At 43.6% G+C, this 16,673-nt stretch overlaps 1 protein-coding gene across 1 annotated transcript in view; it reads right to left on the bottom strand.

The window, feature by feature from the left end:
• MYO16 (myosin XVI) overlaps window positions 1-16,673 on the bottom strand; it is a 442,217-nt gene that overhangs the window by 198,212 nt on the left and 227,332 nt on the right. Inside the window, exons 17-19 of the mRNA XM_080798962.1 lie at window positions 16,141-16,258; window positions 15,273-15,344; window positions 12,727-12,868 (exon numbers count right to left, since the gene is read on the bottom strand). Coding sequence (XP_080655088.1) covers window positions 12,727-12,868; window positions 15,273-15,344; window positions 16,141-16,258 — 332 coding nt within the window. The remainder of the gene's footprint in view (window positions 1-12,726; window positions 12,869-15,272; window positions 15,345-16,140; window positions 16,259-16,673) is intronic.

Consider the following 16,673-nt stretch of genomic DNA (forward strand, 5'->3'; position numbering starts at 1 on the left):
GGAGAATTATTTAGAAAGCAGGTTTGTCTCAGATATTTTGCTAAATTGTGTAGTTTCGGTTGTCATGGCAATAGCACCATGATTTAAATAAGTCTATACAGAAATAGAAGTCACTCATACTATATTCATAAGAATCAAAGAAATCTCATTATTTAATGGGGAAAAAAAAAAAACTTCCCAGTTAGGATGAGGGAGGGAAAAACATGGTGTGTCAAATTTATTTTTCTGACAAACTGTTTGTTATTTTATCTGTGAAACAGCATAAAGACAAAATATTTAGAAATAAACAACAAAGCGAGCATTACATGGTAAGCGTCTGGAAGGTACTAGGTCCTTGGGGGATCTTTATAGACTCAGGGTCAGCAAAATCATCGAAAGATAAGAGACATACATTCCACTCAGGAAGTCAGGGAAAAAAAAGAGCAAAATTCTAAGAAAGTTGAAATAGGGATATAAAGAGACTTCAGGACCTAGTAAAAGAAGTAACATTAACTTGAGAAATGGAAGAAATTGATTTTTTAAGATAAGTAATTCTTACAGGCAAGCTTCACACACGATTCATCAGTGATACTGGGGCAAGACATCAGTATGAGGAATGTCAGTATTGTCAAACCACAGCTACAGGAGAGACTGAAGGATTATAAAACAAAGTTATGATTTAGTTGGTGAATACATTTAAAATATTAAAATGGACAATTTTCTAGAAAAGATAAATGACTCAAAAAAGAAACAAAACAATCCAATTAGACCTAAAAACTTTAAAATAATTAGCATTCAAAAAGCAATCCATCCTCCATCTCCCCAAAAGATTTTAGAAAGACTTGCCCTAGACATTCAAGGTGCCTATCATCCTCATTTAGCACAAACCACTGTAGAGGGGAGGAACCAGAGGAAGCTACCCAATTTACTCTTTCACATAAACCTGACAGCAAAGGACTGTATAAGAAGGAAAAAAATAGAATCTCTTCTCACTCATGAAAGTAAATGTAAACATTCTTAATAAAGACTAGAAAGTTGAATTTAAGACATCATGACCAAACAGAGTTCACATTATAAATGAATTATTCAACATAAAAAATACACATCACTTTAATTGCCATATAAGCAAAAAATAGGAGAGAGTAATAGTAATCTTAATCTATAGAGGAAAAAACATAAAACTTAGCATCCTTGATTTAAAACAATCAGGAAAGATTATCTCCTGGAACCTGAAGTAAGCAGATTACCTGATGGCAAATACTTAGAGATATTACATTAATTTGGAAATAAGAGAAGAATATCTGCTATCATCATAAATTACCAACGTTGTATGGCAGTGCTAGCCAAAGCAATAAAAGAAGAAGAAATAAGAGACATGAGAGACAAGAGAAAAAAAAAAAGTAATTATGATCATTTACTTTATAAAATAGTAAGATATTCCACAGGAAAATTATTAGAACTAATAAGAAAAGTCAGCAGGGTTTCTAGATAGGAGATCAACATATGAAATGCAAGATTGAGAGTCCCAATAAACAAATTAAAATGTAATAGAAAAATAACAACAAAAAGTAAAAAGTACATTAAAAAATCAAATAAAGATGTTCAAGAAATTGGTAAAAAATACAAACACTATTTAAGAAAAAAACATGAATAAAAATATAGATCATATTTACGGAAGGAAAGAATTAAAAATCTAAAGAAACCAATTCTCCTCATATTAATCTACACATTTATTTCTAGTCAAAATCCCCAAAGAACTTTTTTATGGACTTAGTCAAAGTGATTATAAAATTCATATGCAAAAATAAAGATTCAGCGATAACCAAACCACGTAAGAAAATAAAAGTTATTATGAGAACTTACTTATTAAAACAATACATTATTGATACAGTTTCAGTGAAATCGATTAAAAATCAGGAGGGGTGAAAAAACATTTCTAACTAATTGGGGATAACTGGGAGTAGGAACCATGGAATATTTGACTAAAAATATAACATTATATTAGTGCTTCCTATAAACAAGTTCCTGATATATTGAAATCAAAGGGTTTTAGGAAAAAAATGTAAGATGACTTTGAATTAGGAGAACAACATCATTGATAGGGCCCTAGAGTCAGACAACTGAACATCCCTGAACCAATCCCACTGCACATCTCTTCAGGTACATCACCAGGGGACGGTGCAGAACCTGCCACGGTCAGCCTCACGCGTCATCAGGGAAATGCAAATTAATGCTCTCCCCTCAATCCTGCCACTAAATATGTACCGGGAGGCACATATTAAACATGAATCTCAGGAGACCTGCACAAGGATGCAACATTGTATCACTGAGAGAAAAAAATGAAAAGATACTTCAGTGTCCCTCGGAAGAGAAGTAGATGAGAAGATTGAGGTATTTTCATGGAAGGGAATTAATGCAGCCGTTAAAAAGACTGAATTAGCTCTTTATGTATCAATACAGATAACTCTCACAAGCCGTGTGGATTTAAAAAGGGAAGTGCAGCATAAACGTACTGTATGATAGCATTTCTTCAATTCTCAATGGCTCACAGTGTTATAGATTTGTAATAAAAAACCAACATCTAAACAAATAAAAAAAACAAATTGCGGGAAATTTACACGAACTTGATGACATTGTCGTCTCTGGGGCGGAAGGGAAGGAAAGGATCTGTGTTGGTAAACATAAGGAACTTCAGCTTTTAGCTGCAATTTCCTCTTTCTTCCATGTTAATAAAAATCTGAAACAGAAGTGGCAAATGTTAGCCGGGTTAATTCTAGATGGTAGGTAACTGAGGGACTTGGCCATACCCCTCTGTACTTTTCCTGATTAGTACATCTGCCATCTCCAAAAAAAAGACCATTAATGAAGAAAGATATCATATGTTAAGTGGGGGGGAAAAAAAAACCAGGGTAAGTCTATTTTCACTTTCCCACAAATGCACAGCAGGTGTTTGAGTATTTCTGTGAGACATTTGGGAATTAATAATGTAAGCTCATTTTTAAGAATTAAGTACTTTACATTATAATTGATAAAGTAATGCACAAAATATCATTGTACCAATTCTTAATTACTGATCAACTGATGGTCTAGAAATTTAGATTATCTTTCTTGCAGACATCTTTTTTGATTTGTAATATCCATCAAAGGCTTTAAATCTTTATAATCATTTCAATAAATTGTTAAGGGAAAAAATTGAAACTAATAAGTAAACATTTGGTTTTGAATCAATTCATTTACACTTTCAATCCTTATTTCAGAAGCAAGTTTCACTTTGTTCCCAGCTTTGTGGCCGTAAAGGAGGACAGCTAATCTCTATGACCTTTTTTGAACTTTTAACAGGGATTTATAAAATATGCAACAAATGAGAGAGAGAGAAAGAGAGAGAGGATGAGATTTTACTTAGGATTCTCAAATGAGTTTCAATAGATCATTTGGTCAGATGTTTTCTTGGGGGAAATTACTGATTTGTCAAAATAACAGTGAAAAAACATTGACTTTCTAGACATTTTCTTCTTATTCCACTTTTCTATCGCCATATAGATTGTTTCTTCACTTATTTCAGCCTAAAACAACAACAAACAAAACAAAACAAAACACCAAACCGAACCAAACCACAACCACAACCACCACCACCACCACCACCACCACCACCACCACCACCACCACCACAACAGAGGGCATTTCAAACTTTCCCTATGATTCCTTGAGCATTATGGGGAAGATGTATGTGGTTTGGCAAAGAGATTTAAATTATTTTTCATACTCCTTTGCTCTGCAATGGTCACTGAGCCCTGTCCCGCCCCACACTGTTGAGAATCACTACAGATCTTCTAGTCAGTGACATGGATAGTCCCAAAGAGCAGAAAACATTTAAATCTGGAGATAGGTGATAATTGAACAAGTTCTCTTCCATACTTGGGGGGGGTGCAGATATTTTGAAAAATCTGTCCCTTGTTTTCAATAAAATCTTTCCGACACATTAGACTCAGGAAGGAGGAAAGTATGGAAGCTTCCAGTTGGAGGGAATGATGGCCAGCCCTCAGGTAAAGCAGAAGAGAGCTTTCTGTAGGTAGCATGGCACGGTCATGACCCTGCTGGAGCCTTTGGAGATTTTCAGGTCCCCAGGATGCACAATTCTCATCACCCAGGGTGCTCCCAATGGCTGTCACTGTGGAGAAGACAACTCTACCAGCTTGTAGCTCAAAGACTCACCCTCGCCAAACTGACCGTGTTTCCTTGCAAAAGAGAAAACAAATTAAACTTCCCTAAGAATCATTGATAAATATTATGGCTACATCCATAGCCTTTTAAAAGTCTTTTTAAAAAGTCATTGGTTGTAGCTGACATTTAAAGGAAAAAAAAAAAAAGTCTTCTGGTTAAATAACTTAAGAACAAGGTAGAATGATATTATGACACAAACCCCTGATTGGAATTTAGGTTTATGCCTCACGCAGATCAGAAGGAGGAGATGCGGAAGTCATGACAAACCCCGCATACAGCAGCAAACAAACGACCTAGAGATGGGACCTGGAACTGGTCATAGGATGGCAGGGAAAGTAGATACTCCGGCAAACCCTGCAGGCATGAACTTGAATGCAAATGGCCGGTCTGCAGAGCAGTAGAAAGACACTCTGCCCTCAGCTACGTTCAGGCCCCCCAGCTCCTTGTAAACCGACTTTCTGACTCCCTGTCCCTGACGGACGAGAGACCCTTGACAAATATGCGGTTACAGTGAAACATCGACTCTATGATGTCTAACCTTCCAGAACAGTCACATGCTCACCATCATACTAGTGTTTTAAAAATTGTTACTCATCTATTAGAAGGTACCTCAGGGTATTTTTTTTTTAAATCACACATTTCATCTAAAATTTTAAAAGATAATTTTTAATTTTAAAAAATCTCAACAAAATCATTACCCCCCAAAATTGGACTTAAAAATCCTCAAGAACTTCTGGTAGACTGGGAACCACACTGAGGTTTTAATTCAGAATTTTTTCATTTCTTTAAGAAACAAATTAAGGAATTATTCCAGCCCAGGCACATGGATTTTGTTTTGCTGGGTGTGGTCTATTAATCACCAGAAATTATGTGAGGGACTCTGGGTGTGTGTGTGTGTGTGTGTGTGTGTGTGTATGTGTTTACACCATTCACTGGATTCTCCAGCGAAACTCTGACCTACAAAAAGTCACATAACATTTCATAAGTACATTAAGTGCTACCTGATTGGATCAGAGAGATAAATGGTAATCACAGCAAACTTGCCTACAAATTCTATATAAACGGGAAAAATATTACTTTCTACTTCAAATCCTTGGAAATCCAACAAACATGTGCATATGTACCAAAACATACTCAAAATTAATAGTACATGAACTGAATTCTTAGCAGAACAAAACTCAGGAGAATTCTCCCCAATAAATGTAAGCCGTATATCCAATTCACCCCATTAATCCACCGGATTCTCATCTCAGAGCATGAAGGTAGAGATCGGCCTCCTCCTCCTCTGCCATTCACTGAGGCGGTCTTCAGACCCAATACAGATTATCCAAAATGCTGACATGGGTTTCTTTTTTAAACCAGCCTGCAGAACTCTCCGAAGCTATAATTATATTTTCCCTACAGGAAATATTTGTTCTCTCTAATTAAGGAAGAACGGCACGTCTCCTCTAATGAAGGAGCTCGGTTTTTCTGACGATGAACGTTAACTTGCTTGTTACGATCTTACTGCAGATTTTCTGTGTTCGTTGAGACGCTCACATCCTGGAGCTGGAGCGGAATGGACTCACCGGCTATCACCAGGCATCACGACAGCACCTCACATGTATGCCCCACTAGACCTGCTCCTCTCTTCTCATTTCAGAGAGCGTGTCGTCAGCGGTGACACTCGGGGAAGCCACCCCCACAAGCGACACCGGCATCCTCTGCAGTGACCCCAGCCAGACCGCCGGGAAGCACCCAGGCATTTGGTGACCGTGCTGATGGAAATCTTTCTGGACATGTAGCATGTTCCATGCTGCCTTACAAAATGCTTTTTCCTTACTATCAAAATGTGTGAATTTAGAAGCAGGGTGAGATGCAGAAAATATACTACTGATGATTTTGGGAACCAAACCATCGAATTGATATGTGAATTCAAAGGAAAAGAAACAGAGAATAATGCTGAAGAAAATTTCAACTTCTCTCTAAAATAGTCGAGCTTCTTCTCTCACTGGTGCATCTGTGCAACACCTCTGTGTGTAACTCAGACCCACACTATACATGTCCTGGGTGGGAAAGGGGACATTTAATAGTATGAGAAATTTTCCAACTGATCCCTTGTCAACAACCTTCTTTTCTCTCTCCATACTCAATCTATGGATGGAAGGACAGACTCTGGGCATTTCCCAGGGTGGTGACCCCTTACCTTCCAGTGAAAGATAAGAAGGCTTTCATTTTTAAAGCCTAAAGCCTTCGTTCCAATTTCACCCCACTCTCCCACCTGTCCCCCTCGCCTACCCCTTTCCCCGCTGAGAGCACTAGCTCTCTGCTCCCCAATGTGATCCTCCGCATAGCCAGAACCCATCCAGCCACCGCACACTCACCGGTCCACAGAGCTGGCGTCCTCCATGTGAGTTTTTCCTCAAGGAACCCCTACTTCCTGGGAAATATGGTGTCTAAGCCATGGGGACCTCATTTTTGCAACCATCAAGGAGCACACACGACACTCTCAACTAGCCAGGCTCTCTGGAAGTGAGTCTCGGATGTATCAGCACAAAGGGACAGAGGACGGAGACCGATGGATGCGAATCCACTGTCACCCACTAATTGCAAAGCCTCTGAGCAAAGAGAAAACCCCTCTCAGGTGTCTGGGAGCGTACATGAACGGCGACGTTCCTATTTCTAAAGAACAACATATTTCCTCTATTTGACACTCTCCAGAACACACAAGGTCACCGAACCAAAATGCAACGAAAGAGACTGGACCATATCCCGGCTTCCCAACATGCTGCCCGTCTATCTGCACCTCTTCCGAACCCTCCGCCTCCACAGACAAATCACCATCAGCCAGGAAGCCTTCCATCCGGCCGCACCCACCGGGGCTTGGGGGATTTTAGCCAAGCAGCCAGCCCTGCTGTGTCAGGCACTGCATGGACAACATGGTGTCCTCTCGTTATCCTCAGACGACCCCGGACTCCAACCAAAGCTCCTGGTGGAATCAGGAGGAGCAAGCTTGGATACTCGAGGACTCGGGATGAAAATGAGTCAGATGTTGGTCTGGGCGTCTGGAGACATGTGCGGGGAGCTCTTCCAAAGTTTCTGTAAGTCACTGAAGCCGAAAGTAACTAATCATAAAGTCTTTAAATGTTTATGTTTAGCTCAACTAAAATATTGTAAGAACGCAATACAGCATAAGCATATTTAAGAAACTGAACGCTCAGTACAAACCCCCAAATCTCCATATGTATGCTCAAAACGCCGTTTATCTACCGCATACATTTGCATGCCAAATTGTGCTGCCCAGAAGCGTGGATTTCAGAACAAGTGGACGCAAATGAATGAATGAACGAACAAATGAAGGCCTGACCAAATCAGTGAGTGGGTAAATAAACAAAGTGTGCCGTCCACCCCACACGGCCCGGCCTCTTCCCCTCCACCGGCCAACCTCTCACTCTCCATCTGTTTTTTCTCAGGGTGTGTCGAACGGTGAAAAGGAATACCGTCCACGGGCTCTGCTTCTCCGTTGGCCCCAGGAACGCAAACTGCTCCATTCAGGAGGCGTGATGAAGCGAGTGAAATAAACGGTAGGTTTCAGCATCCGAGACGTTTGGGGACTCGTCCCAAAGGTCCCCACCCCCTCCACTGTTCAAGAACGTCTGCAAGCAGCCGAGTCCGCACCGAAACTCTGGTGAAGGAACCACGTTAGGAACAAGCCGTCCCAGGAAATTTAACGTCGCCCGTTCAGTCTCAAGTGTCGCATTATGAAGCAGGTCCACGTTTAGGAGCTGCAAAACTCACTTTATCATTTACTTTAAATCAAGGTATTTATTATTCTTTCTACTTCAGCTAGAATCGCCAGCATTTAGCTCATTTCGGAATCACAAGGATGATTCCTGTACAAAAGGGAGGTGCTGTTTAGAGCCTGTGTCTTGTTTAAAAATTATAGAAAGTGAGTAATTAAAGTGTCTGCAAGTCCTCAAGGCACTGTCCCATTCTCGAGTCCGTCTTTGCCTTCAACCCAGAGAAATCCTGCCCAAGAACCACACCTGGGAAGCTGTGGGGGCCAGGGCCCTGTGTGCGGAGCCCGTGTCGAAGGGACTGCCCCAAGCGCGGGTGACACGTGGGGACTGAATGACTGAACACCCTCCTCACCCCCGAGTTCTGCGGAAGGAGAGGTCCAGCGTGGGGATGTGTGCGGAGCCAGAGAGGGTCAGGGGTAACCATCCTCCGGCTTTCAGAAAGGCAAGACATCCCTCACTTTCTGGTCCCCGTCCCCGTCTCCAGGCCCCGTCACACCCCTCCTGGAAGGCAGCCCACTACCACCCTGGTCCCGCCAGCAGGAGAGAGCACTCTCGTCTTGAGACGCTTTTAATTTCTGTTCCAGCTGGGTGTTTGGGAACTTAGAAGATTCTCAGAAATGTGACTTGTGAGCAGAAACGTCTTGGGACCTACCGCCGTTCTTCCCAGGGCGGTGATGTATTCTCCGGACACGACACTCTTTAAGGGAAGCTGAGGCAAGGGAAGGACCCGTGTCTTCCCGACACCACAGATCACAACTCGTGACAAGGTTGTTACTCCAAGGTAAGTAATAATACCACAGGGTCTGGGGACAGTTTTACTTATGTTGACACAATAAAAGAAATACTTTCTAGGGGGCGAACATAACACTGTCCATACTGTGGCCTTTTCAGATGAAAGATAAATTCAAGGTGTCTCCCTACTAACTTTTTCAAAAGGTTTGTGATTTTGTTAAGTAAAGGAACAGGAGATACTTAAGAGCAAGCCTTTCCTTTTGGAGTGTTCCACTAGAAAGAGCCAACCTGTATCACGAACCGGAGAAGGCTTTCTACAATGATGAGGCAAAATAATTCACAGGGGTAGGAGGTATGGAGGAACTTTATCCAGATTCCTTTCTACGTCCCACAGGTGGGGGGACACTTGAGGTGATGTTCTGGAACACAGCGGGCGGACCTGGAAAGGAACCTACGTAGAGCTATAGGAAGACTCACAGGCAGAAGCATGGGAGGGGACTGTCCCCAAGTGTTCGCACATCACAGCTGCTCTCACGGGGCGGCGCACTCGGGAAGCAGGGGACCGGGAAGCCGTAGGGTGCTGTGCTTTCCTGATCAGGGAAGCTGACTCCCTGGGGGAAAGGGACCCTGGGAATCACCTCAAGGCCTCCTGAGAAGAGTAAGCAAAAGGATTTGGTCTGACTGTGATGAATGAAGCGTCCGACGGAAGACTTCTCCTTGGGGAGAAGGGCTGTATCCCTGGGAAGGGAGCTCCCACCCAGCTCTGGATGGGCAGGGAAGAATGGAATCAAGGCAGCGTCTCCCGTGGTCTTCACAGTTGCAATTTCCTACATGCGAGGTTACAAGAATCTACATATGGACCTCCGTGTGGTTCCAACATGGGATCTCTACGCTGACACTGGTCATGGGGTGTCACTGACAATGTAGAGGGGAGTTGAGGCCAAGGACTCCCAGACCACAGGGGTCTCCTGCATATCTAGTGACCACATCTAGAGAACTGTCAAATGGGAGGACTGCCACACCCTAAGATAGGTGGGTTCATCTGTCTCCTTTCGAAAATAATGGACAAAAAAGACCCAAACCATGCAGCATAGGAGTCCTAGAGCCTACCTGCTTTCTTCCATCAGATAGGCCTTAGCTCTTTCAAGCCAATTGACCTTTTTTTTTTTTTCTTTAAGATTTTATTTATTTATTCCACAGAGAGAGAGGAGAGAGCACAAGCAGGGAGAGCAGCAGAGGGAGAGAGTGAGCAAGGAGCCTGATGCGGGGCTTTATCCTCGGATCATGACCTGAACCGAAGGCAGATGCCCAACCAACTGAGCCCTCCAAGGCGCCCCTCAAGTAAAATATGTTACATATAATACCTTATATATAGTAGTGCACATGATACAACACATTGTATATACAACACATTGTATGTGTTGGTTCTGTTGCTATTTTCATTAATATTCCTTTTTGCCTACTTGGATCAAATCATTGTCAACTGAGCCTAATAAGTAAAGTTCTGGCATGTTTTGATTTCTGGAGTGTCCTGACCACAAAGCGTGTCCCCTGAATGAGAGCTGTCCCAGCCTTGCTGGTCCCCAGCCTGTGGCGGCCAGTGCGTGCAGCCTGGATGGGCATTAAGCCCACGGCAGGCCACAGGCTGGGGACATCCAATCTTACTGGCTCGATCCTGGCCAAGCAAATACTGCAAATGTGTTGGTTCTTCATAATTAACTACTCCTCACCATCTCCACATTATACCTCAGGATTTTAACTCAGAAGCAACCTTATTTAGAATCCAGGTAGAGAAAGTAACATCTTTCAAAATGTATAACGTTATTGATACTGTACCTATTTCACTGTAATCCAGGAAATGAGTCCAGCTTTCCAAGAAGAAACATTTCATCTGATTCAATTTCACTTGTTCTCTTTTAATAACTTGCTAGAGTACATCTTATTTACAGTTACTCTCTCTCTTGCAAAACTTACCAAAAACAAACAAACAAAAAAACAAATCTAGTGTGAAAAATACTCCCCATCGACATCCAGAGTGCTCGCCAACTTGAACCCTCGGGATACACATTTTTTTTTATAATGGTTTGGACACAATTACTCATTTCAAAAACACGGAGGATTCATAAACAATCAAAGCCTAAGTTTATCCAAAGTTCGAGACCTCTCAGACTTAAGAAATGGGTCTGTAAATCTACAAATCCTTCAGCTTTCCATGAATTTCAATGAGTTAGAAATACTACAAACATAACCTTTCTTTACACTATTTTGAGACTTAAATTTAGGTTTGGGTGACCCCGGGGAGAAACAAGAGAAAAACATGGGAATTATGACTCATCTGAGAATAGTGTGTATTCTAAGTTAAACTTCTAATACATTAAAACATTGCTAATTTCCCGCTAATCTCTGTCCTCATTCATTTGCTTAGTAAAGAATTTTTTAAAAAGTCAGCAGTAACACCATAAATTTACATATTGACACAGTGGCAATATTCCCACTGAGAGGGAAATACTATGTTTTCCAAGGATTTTATTTGTATATTTTTCTCTGTGTGTGTAGTCAAACATCAAGGCTATGTATTATGTATGTATGTAATTCAGGGTTCTGCAAAATTTAAATGCCAAATGGAGGGGTGTCTGGGTGAATCAGTAGGTTGAGCATCTGACTCTTGATTTCAACTCAGGTCATGATCTCAGGGTCATGAGATCAAGCACACCCAGGTCTGGGCCCTGTGCTCAGCATGGAGTCTGCTTACAATTCTCTCTCTCCCCCTGGCCCCTTCCCTACCCCTGCTCTCTCTCTCTCTCTCTCTGTGTCTTTCTCTGTGTCTCTAAAATCAATCAATCAATCAATCTTTAAAAAGAAATGTGTCAAATGGAAATTTTCTGGAAGTTTCTATGCCCAGCTGGATTTATAACATTAATTTTTTTCAATGTCAATTTCAGCAGCACAGCCAATAGTTTTACACAAGATTAATTTGCAAGACTTAGCATACTAATATCATTCTGCAGGTTATCTTCATATTTAAAGGAAAATGACAAATTCACTGATAATAAACAGTTCTAAATCCAAGAATCCTCACCAGACCAAACTCTAAGGCACAGCTGCTAAAATGTCGATAATACCACACCCAGATCCCAAACCCCAGGCCGCACCGCGACTCATCAACCTGCCGTGCAATTCCTATGTGCACATTCCAATGAGGCCTTCGCTATCCCTTTGTCCTTGATGTCTTTTGAGGTGTCCACATTTCTTTAAGAACTGTCCATTAATACATGTTACTTCTGGTGTTTTCCAGGAAACTTCCAAAGGCAGCAATTTTTAAGAATTTAGTGAAGAACTCTACGTGGACACCAAAGAAATTCTCAAAAGGTTTCATTCAAAGCCGAGCCTACGTGTGAAGACTTCTGGATGTACTTCTGTTTTCAGCGACCCACTCGAGGTCATTATCAGTGACAAGAATATCCACATGGTTTTCCATTGAAGAGATGCCATGAAGGCCTGTTATTTTTAGATGATCAAATAATCCTGAAAAGCTACTGCTTTAAAGGTGATAAAGGCTATGAGTCTAAATGATTACCATGGAGACCTTACATCCAATAATCTACAAGTAAGGGAAGGAGAGAGGAGGACATCCTAACCAGAAACATATCACCCAGTTGGTCCTAAGAGAGGCATGGACTCCTCAACGAACATTACGTACGTTAGCTGTTCTTAAACAGTCTTCTTCCCAGATTTGTGTATTTTTTTACATTCCTTGGTGCTCGGAAGCCACAAATACCCACAGTCCAGAGAGAATGCATGTGCATCTCCATGCACGAGATAGGATTTGATTAATTCATCCGCGTGTGGGGATGGGGGAAGGGGGTTAAATCCCTACGAAAAAGTCAATCAAACCCGTTCGGTAAAATCACTTGTTAAAATGAGATGTTTTCACGACAGCGTAATTGCAGGAGGGGAGCCCTTTAAGTTGGCTCCCACAGGAGTAACGCCGAAAACCAGTGTCCGCCAGTCCTACCTGCTGTGCTCATCTTGACTGTGGAGGCAACCGTTCATGGTATTCACCAAGAAGCTAAACAGACGACTGAACAGGGACTTGGCCAAGAGATCCCGGTAAAATTCAGCCATCTCCACGGTATGTCGCCGTATGATGGTGTCCCCTGCAGCAGCAGAAAGGAGAGGAGGGAGGTCACGGCCCCCGTCACGTAGAAGTAGACAAGACCGCGCACAGCCATTCTATCCCTTACTCATCCCCCGACACCAGGAGATGTCACAGTGAGGCAACACGGTTGAGAAAGGAGGTCTCTGCCAGTTGTTCCTTAAAATGTTCCCCAAAGTGACGGCCACATATGCTGAAGTCCTACTTGCTCCCGACACTGAGCCCAGCTTTGGATCTCGAGGCAAGCTGTATAATTTCTTCTCCGTTAGGGAATCAGCTGTGGGCGGGGGTGCCCTCTTAAACAGCTTTCCGGTAGCCGCTCACTGGCTTGAATATGAATTGTCCCCAAGGCCCTCAGAAACCTGGCCACCCAGAAAATTAGTCGTATTTTAAATATTTTCAGAGACATGGTCCAGCTAACCAAAACGGGAGTGTGGAGTTTGGGAACAGGTTGAGACCTTCAGGTAGAAATGTTTATGTCATTCTCTAAGAGATGGTGATTAAAATTTTGAGTGGTAAGGTTTTTTACAAAAGATGAGAGAAGAAATCAGAGGAGGGGGGAAACAAGTGTGGACGATTTGGAGCTGAGCCTGTGATCGTTCTGTTGCTAGAGACGGGGGGGGGGGGGGGGGGAGTCTAGGACTCATACTGTGTCACGTGGCCAGCCGGCGAACCTGGGCCACACGGCCGAGCAGGGGTTCAGTAGTTGACAATGACCGTGTGAAGTAACGGTTGCGTGAGCGTTGGCGAGTGCAGGAGAGCTCCTTCTGAGATAGGCAGATTAAAAAAAAAACAAAAATCAGCAGATAAGGAAGACTCAAAGACCTACAAGTTCAAGGCCATGGAGATCAACAGACAAGGTGACCATGAACACAGGTGTGCCATTTATGACATTATAGAATTAAGATTTCCAGAGTCCCCATGATTGAGGGTGTTGGGTCGCCAACATGGCGGATGAGTAAGGACACGAGGACGGTGTAAGCAGAAAAATGGGCACATAGGAAATTATAGATATTAATGGTGAGTTCAAGTTTTTCTTTAAAAAGTCATGAGACATGATGATTTTGGAGAAGTTCAAGAAATGAAATAATTAGATGCGAAGGCTGGTGGGAAAATGGCTCAGAATAAGGCATAAGAGTGAGGCAGGCCTGAACGCGAAGGGCGTGCGGGGCCACCCTAAAGGTGAGGTTTACTCGGAAAGAGGTGGACACATCTTTGAAAGGCTGTGGTCCACAGATGAAAGTCACATTTGCAGAATGTGATTCAGAAAGACTATTCCCGAAGCAGTGGAGAAGGGAGACAGCACGAGATGAGGCCAGATAAAAGATTCAAGAGGAGGTCGTTCCGTGACGGAGGGAAGGAAGGACGCCTTAAGACGGTGGCGGCAGAAACGAAGGGAAGGCAGTGAGAATCAGAGAGAGCCGCGGAGGACAGCTGACCTGTGTCTGGTCTACGCGTGGAGAAGGTGGAGGCGGCGGCATCAAAATGACTTTTGCACAACCGCCTGGATGATGGGGAGACTCATAACATTCTGGAACATTCTGGAGGGGAAACTTCTGGAGCTGGGGGCAGGAATGACCAGCCACGTCCCTAAACGTCCGCAGGCAGGGAAGAGAAGCAGCAGGTCGGACAGCGACGATTTCGAGAAAACAGATCAGAGAGAGGGTGAGTTCTCAAACTTTCACTAAGAGGGAGGTTGGTAGGGCAGCGGTTTCGGTCCGTAGCCCATCAAGAGACAGTTTCCGCCGAGGCGCGCGTGGAAAACCACTCCCCGTGCCCACTGCAGGGAGACGGATGCGCATGGCGTGTGGAGAGTCACGGCGGGAGGCGGAAAGCACTAGATTCTAGTTCCAAACACGCCCCCGCTAGTGGCCTGATGGGCAAAGTTACTGAGTCTCTTTGAGTCTTCATCCTCTCATCTGTTAAAAAGAAAACGTGATGCCCACTTCCTAGCGATCTGTGAGAATGTTAAAATTCCAGCATTTCTCGCACTTGGCACAGTGCCTGTCCTCTCGTGAGTGACCAAGAAATGGCAACTTTTCTTCCGAATCACGCCCTAGAGGAGAGAGGACGCGCCTCGCTGACAGGGCCACAGGCACACACGGATGGTTCCAATTACTTAACTGAGTACATCCGCTCGGACTGATGGCCTGATTGGCCTCAAATGACAGATGAGTGAGAGAAGGCGACTAGTTCATCAACACGGTCTCTCGAGACCTTCGAGGGTTCCAACACAGTCCTAGCAAGTGACCCGACGGGCTCATGATGCTTCTCTCGCTCGCTCGGCATTCAGCTCACAGAAACAGTTCCAAGGGGTGGGGAAAGGAAGGTTGCGTTTGCTCTCCGTATCTTGGAGAAGACCACAAGCTGCCCAAAGGTCAACATCAGAGCAGAGTAACACTTACCCTTCAAATACTGGATGTCGGTGGTTAGAGCAGACAGCAATTCATCGGTTGAAACTTGCAACAATCCAGCCACTAAAGGTAAAGCAGCATTGAGAGCATAGGTCAGTATGTATTTTTGGATGGCGAGGACATGACACATTATGGTTATTACTTGCAAGTGTATGATACAGACCCATCAGGAACTGCTTAGGTTACAGGACTCTGAACGAGCGCTCTAATGACCAAAGTGAACTGGAGACACGGCTTCTAGGAGGGACAGCGCTAACGAGCTCGTGGGCTCCTGCCTGAAATCTGCACGTCTCTTCCCTCCTTGCCCTGGCAGACAGCCCTGGATGTTCTTCCCAGCCCCCCGTTGAACTACTTGGGTAGGAGGTGAATGGGACGCTCGTGGACAATCTGTGGCTTGACAGTATTTCGAAAAAATCTGGGAGTGACTAACAAGGCAACTTCAAAGGGGAGAGAGAGGCTCTTGGCAAGACCTTTGAAAGAAAGTAATTATATTGTTTAAAATGTTGGGCTAATAGCACAGCCCCCAAATACATGGGCGGCAGGGTGGGCGGAGGGTATCCAGCACAACAAATAAACCCAAGTACGCGCCTAAGAACCCACTCCGTCAGTGTGGGAAGCACGAGAACATCACGTACGCACTGCTGTTCATCTCCCAAACCATTTGTAAGGGAGAAGAACAAAGTGGATACAGCTCTTTCATTATTATTTTTATTATTATTAATATATTTTTTTTACCCTTCTGAATTCTACTCTGCGGAAAGGGCTCCTTCCCCAGGCTTTTCTGTACTCTGTCTCCATCTACCGGCAGGTCTGCAAAGCTGCACACCCGCGAGGTTAATGGGAGCTCTGTTCCACTGACCTTGTTCCAGAAGCTGGAGGTCAGAGACAAATGCAGAGTTGGCCTCGGTCAGAGCCGTGAATCGAATGTCTCCAATGTGTAATATTGCCGCCAGGATCACAAACAGATTCTCTACCTCCTACGCGTTTTACAAAGACAGAAAACGAGCAGAGTTGCTTAGAAGAAAGATGAAAAGACAAATCCTTTAAAAACCTAATAGCTTAAAAAAAATTGATGCAGGCCCTGTTGGTGGGGCTGTGACTTTTCAGATCTGGAGTGTCTGGTCAGAGGACGGCCCATGTCCAGCTGGAAAACAAAATCACTTGAGTGCACATTTCCTCTAATCAATGTCTCTGCTCCTTAAAAGAGGGAGAGGGGGTGCCTGGGTGGCTCAGTGGGTTAAGCCTCTGCCTTCGGCTCAGGTCATGATCTCAGGGTCCTGGGATCGAGCCCCGCATCAGGCTCTCTGCTCTGCAGGGAGCCTGCTTCCACTCTCTCTCTGCCTGCCTCTCTGCCTGCTTGTAATCTCTCTGTCAAATAAATAAATAAAATCT

The sequence above is a fragment of the Martes martes genome, assembly GCF_963455335.1.
Source record: "Martes martes genome assembly, chromosome: 3".
NCBI classification, from domain to species: Eukaryota; Metazoa; Chordata; class Mammalia; order Carnivora; family Mustelidae; genus Martes; species Martes martes.